Genomic DNA, 4,756 nt, shown 5'->3' with positions numbered 1-4,756 from the left:
TCTGCAAAGAAAGATAAAACTTAAGGTCTGTCTTAGTTTTTTCTTTTTTTTTATCAGTGTTCTACCTTTTTTTAAATTTATTATCAAAATATTACTCTTTTGAAATTAATTATTCACCACTCTTTTGTTAAAGTAGCAATTGAATTGCTATTTCGTTTTTAATTATAATTGATTATTTTATATAAAAAAAGAGCAATGTTAGGGGCAGCAACTTTTGTGATTGGTAGCCATCAAATAGCCATCAATGATGATCTAATGGTGTGAGATTGATGTGAGTTTTCATCCAATGATTCACCTTTCTCTGCTGGCTACATGCTGGCCAAAATTCAACAAAACTGCTGGCCCCTAGACTTTTCCATAAAAAAATAGTGTATGGAGAATTAAATTAAAAAAAAGCGACAATTTCGTATTAAGTTCAAAAAAATATGGCACATTAATAAATAAAAAATCCCTAAATAAACAAAACTTACGAGTAGCGGTGGCAAAACGGGTCGAACCCGTCCGGCCGATCCGCTAAACCCGCTAAAAAAGGTAGGTCGGGCTAGGATTTGGAGCCCGCCAAATTACAAAAACCCGCCAAACCCGCACCGCCAAATTGGCGGATTTTGGCGGGGCGGGGCGGGCCGGTCCGCCGGGCCAAAGATATTTTTTTCTTTTTTTTTATTAAATAAAAGAGTGATTACTATTATAAAATTAATAATTATAGAACTTTTTAAACACTTTTTTTTTATTTTTTGTTTATATTCTTCTTTTAGTTATTAACTTTATTTATTTTAGTTTATAATTTCGTATATATGTTCAAATTATGTGACTTATTTTTTAAGATAAAGATGATTCTATTGATAAATATTATTTTGAACAATTTTATTGAAGTTTAAAATTAAAAAAAAAGTGAAAAAATTATATTATAATTTAATTATTTTTTATTTGTATTTGATTTTTTAATTATTATTTTTTGGTTAATTTTAATGAATTTTATTTTTCAAAAAAAACTTACGAGGAACAATATAACTATAGAGTTTAATTTTTAAGCATTACCAATATAAAAATATTTTACACACATGATCATTGAAACATAGTCATTTTGAGATTGTGAGCTTGAAAATAATTATTTTTGTCTATATAATAGCATCTGATTAGGAAGAAGAAGAAGAAAAAAAAGAAAGAAAAATCTTTTACATACACTATAAATCTATAATAATCTTGCAGGCCAGGAAAATTCTCCAAATGGCATCAAACTGTTTTTTCCATCGTTATGCTTTCTTGTCCTTAGCAACCAATTACACATAGAAAGGGTCAAGATCTCGTGCAATTTAACATGACATCTTGTCATGACAAATTGTATATGTTGAACTTCAACATAAAATAACATTCACAAAATCTAAGAGAAATCCAATTCAAAACAGAAACTCAATTTAATTCACTATAAGAATGAACAAAAAGTCTTGATCATATTGTAACAGCCACAATGGATGGTTCCACTAAGTCTCTGCTAGTTTCATTGGTTAACATTGCTAATGAAGTTAGTTCAATGGAGAAGTCTCACTTTGTTCATGCAAGGAATGTTTCATCCATGATATGGAGGATCAAGCTTCTCTCTTCTATGCTTGAAGAGATTCAATTAACATGCTGTCCAATTTCTCCATCTTCCATAAGGTCTTTCAATGAGATCTTGTCTTTGATTGTGAAATCAAAGCATTTGATTCAAGAATGCAAGGATGGCAGCTATCTTTGGAGTCTAATACAGTTGGAGTTCATATCCAACCAATTTTACTTGCTGGCAAAGGATATGGGAAATTCCCTTGACACACTTCCTCTGAGTTTGCTTAGCATCACAAGAGATACACAAGAACAAGTGGAGCTTCTCCACAAACAAGCAAAAAGGGTTGAGTTGTTCATTGATCCTCGCGATCTTCAACAAAGAGACCGGCTTCTGCATGTGATGGCCAACAACAGTTTACAAAACAAGGACTTTGTTGATGCTGGAAAAGTGGAGGAAATATTAAGCAACATTGGTTTCAAAACTGCATCGGATTATGATAGGGAAATATCGAAACTAGAGGCTGAAATTCGGAATCAGGCTAGCACCGGAGGACTAAAGGAAGCGTCTGATATCAAGAATCTGTTATTTCTGGTTTCATATTCCAAATCATTGATATTCAAGGATGTAGAGAATGAAAGAAACGAAGGAGAGTGCCAGCCACTGCCTGAATTTCAACATATCAAAATTCATGATTATTGTTCAGCAAGTTCCAAGTCCATAACACTAAATATTCGTGACGAATTTCTTTGCCCGATTTCGCTTGAACTAATGAGGGATCCTGTGATTGTATCTTCCGGCCACAGCTATGATCGAGTTTCGATAGCACGGTGGATAAACTCCGGGCATCACACTTGCCCCAAAAGTGGACAAAGGTTAATTCACACTGCTCTGGTACCAAACTATGCATTGAAGAGTCTTATCCAGCAATGGTGCTATGAAAACAAGCTCCCAGTGAACGACCCTAATATGTCTGTTTTGAAGGTAAATAGCAGCAAGAAGAACTTCAATGCGAATTCTTTAGATGCGATCAAAATGACAGCAGAGTTTTTAGTTGGAAAATTGGCAACTGGCTCGGCCGACACCCAAAGGAAAGCCGCTTATAAACTCCGGTTACTGGCAAAATGCGGCATGGACACTCAAAAAATTATAGCCGAGGCCGGGGCTATTCCATTTCTAGTTACACTACTACTTTCCAATGATCCAAGAATCCAGGAACAAGCGGTGACGGCTTTGTTAAACCTCTCCATCTTTGACAACAACAAGATTCTGATAATGGCAGCCGGCGAAGCAGTCGAAAACATAATAGAAGTACTTGAATCTGGGAAGACAATGGAGGCAAGAGAAAATGCGGCAGCAGCAATATTCAGCTTGACTATGATAGATTACAGCAAAGTAACAATTGGAGCTCATCCAAGAGCCACAAAGGCATTAGTTAAGCTCTTGAAAGAAGGCACACCTGTAGGTAAAAGAGATGCTGCTACTGCGCTTTTCAACCTGGCAGTTTACCAAAATAACAAGGCGACAATTGTGAGTGCAGGGGCAGTTTCTTTGCTGATTGAGTTGCTGATGGATGATAAGGCGGGTATCACTGATGATGCATTGGCTGTGCTTGCTTCTCTTGTTGGTTGCTCTCAAGGGCTACAAGAGATAAGGAACAGCAGAGCATTGGTTTCTATCCTTATTGAGCTTCTGAGGTATGGATCAGCCACAGGGAAGGAAAACTCAATAACACTTCTTCTCGGGTTGTGCAAAGAAGAAGGCGAGCTCGTGGCGAGACGTCTCTTAGTGAATCCCAGCAGCATTCCTTCTCTTCAAAGTTTGGCTGCTCATGGCTCGTCGAGGGCACGTCGAAAGGCTGATGCATTGCTTCGCTTGCTAAATAGATGCTGCTCACAACCTCATCATTCTCTTTGATAATAAATTCAAGTACTTAACAAGAGCAAGAGCAGGGTGTGTTAATGTCATCACTCATGTTTTTCAATTCACTTAAAATAGCACTCTTCTGTGAAATCAAAACCATTCTAGGATGCCCCTTAATTTATCACTTCGGTATTTTTCTTATTAAGTAATCAGGGTATTTTTAGAAGAATACGAAACAGAACTTTTAGCCACCCTCGCGGTAGCAAAGTAACTGTCATCATAGATGTTCTATGAGTTGCAGTTTACTATTTCATATCATACTAATAAAAAAGATTTCAAGTCCAATAATACTTAAAGGCATATATTGATTACTATGAAAGAGATCTACAATAATACTTGTTCCGGCCCAACCCACTAATAATCCGGATCCAGTCACCGATCCGAACCAGGAGGCAACCCGCGCGTCACCTCCCATCCCACAAGAAACCTGGACAGCTAGCAGAAGCTTCTAAGCAGGTGGGGCCCACCTGGGTACAGAGTATAAATGGGGAGGGACCTACCCCTCTCCAGAGGTGTAAAACCTGAGAGATTAGTAAATAATTAGCGAATAATTAGTCAATAAATTAAATTTTAATAAAGAATATTAGAAATATGAATTTTATATTAAAATAGGATAGAGCTAATTAAAATGAGAATTCTGACACTAAGTTCAAAAAATTTGGCGCAAAATTGAACCGAACAGACCGAATCGGATGAAACGGACCCGTATTGAGCCCAAGACCCAACCCACTCAGAATTGAGTTAAATCTCAATTTAGCCCTTGAAATTTAGCCCGATGCTCAGAATGACCCCCAAAATTTCATTGGCCCTAATTAAAACCTCCAAATTTACAATTGTGGCTCCAACTTGCCCCTGCGATCATCTCCGTCACCAGAATGCTGATTTGATGCAATTGCATGACACGGTGGACACTACTTAAATGACGTTGCATTGGTTTCGCGCCCAAACCCTTTGGAAACCACGTCGTTTCAGTTTTTTGTGGGTTAAAACTTTCTTTCTTTCCACTACATTGATCATAAGTTGCCAAACATCAAGAAAACTCTTACACTACGTGGTTTCCAAAGGGTTTGCGCGCGAAACCAATGCGCCGTCGTTTAAGTAGTGTCCACCATGTCCTGCAATTGCGCTAGATCAGCATTTCGGTGACGGAGATGATTGCAGGAGCAAGTTGGAGCCACAATTATAAATTTGGGGGTTCTAATTAGGGCCAACGAAATTGTGGGGGTCATTCTGGGCATCAGGCCAAATTTCAAGGGCCAAATTGAGAATTAACTCGCCCAAACACACTTAAGG

The 4,756-nt window shown here is 37.5% G+C and overlaps 1 protein-coding gene across 1 annotated transcript; it reads left to right on the top strand.

Moving 5' to 3' along the window:
- On the top strand, positions 1,469–3,662 carry LOC107620441 (U-box domain-containing protein 1-like). The gene has a single exon (XM_016322599.2). The coding sequence runs from the start codon at positions 1,469–1,471 to the stop codon at positions 3,455–3,457; it is 1,989 nt and encodes a 662-aa protein (XP_016178085.1). The 3' UTR covers positions 3,458–3,662.

This window comes from Arachis ipaensis, chromosome B10, assembly GCF_000816755.2.
Source record: "Arachis ipaensis cultivar K30076 chromosome B10, Araip1.1, whole genome shotgun sequence".
NCBI classification, from domain to species: Eukaryota; Viridiplantae; Streptophyta; class Magnoliopsida; order Fabales; family Fabaceae; genus Arachis; species Arachis ipaensis.
The sequence above is the reverse complement of the archived record's forward strand: the minus strand, read 5'-3'. Positions and strand labels throughout refer to the sequence as shown.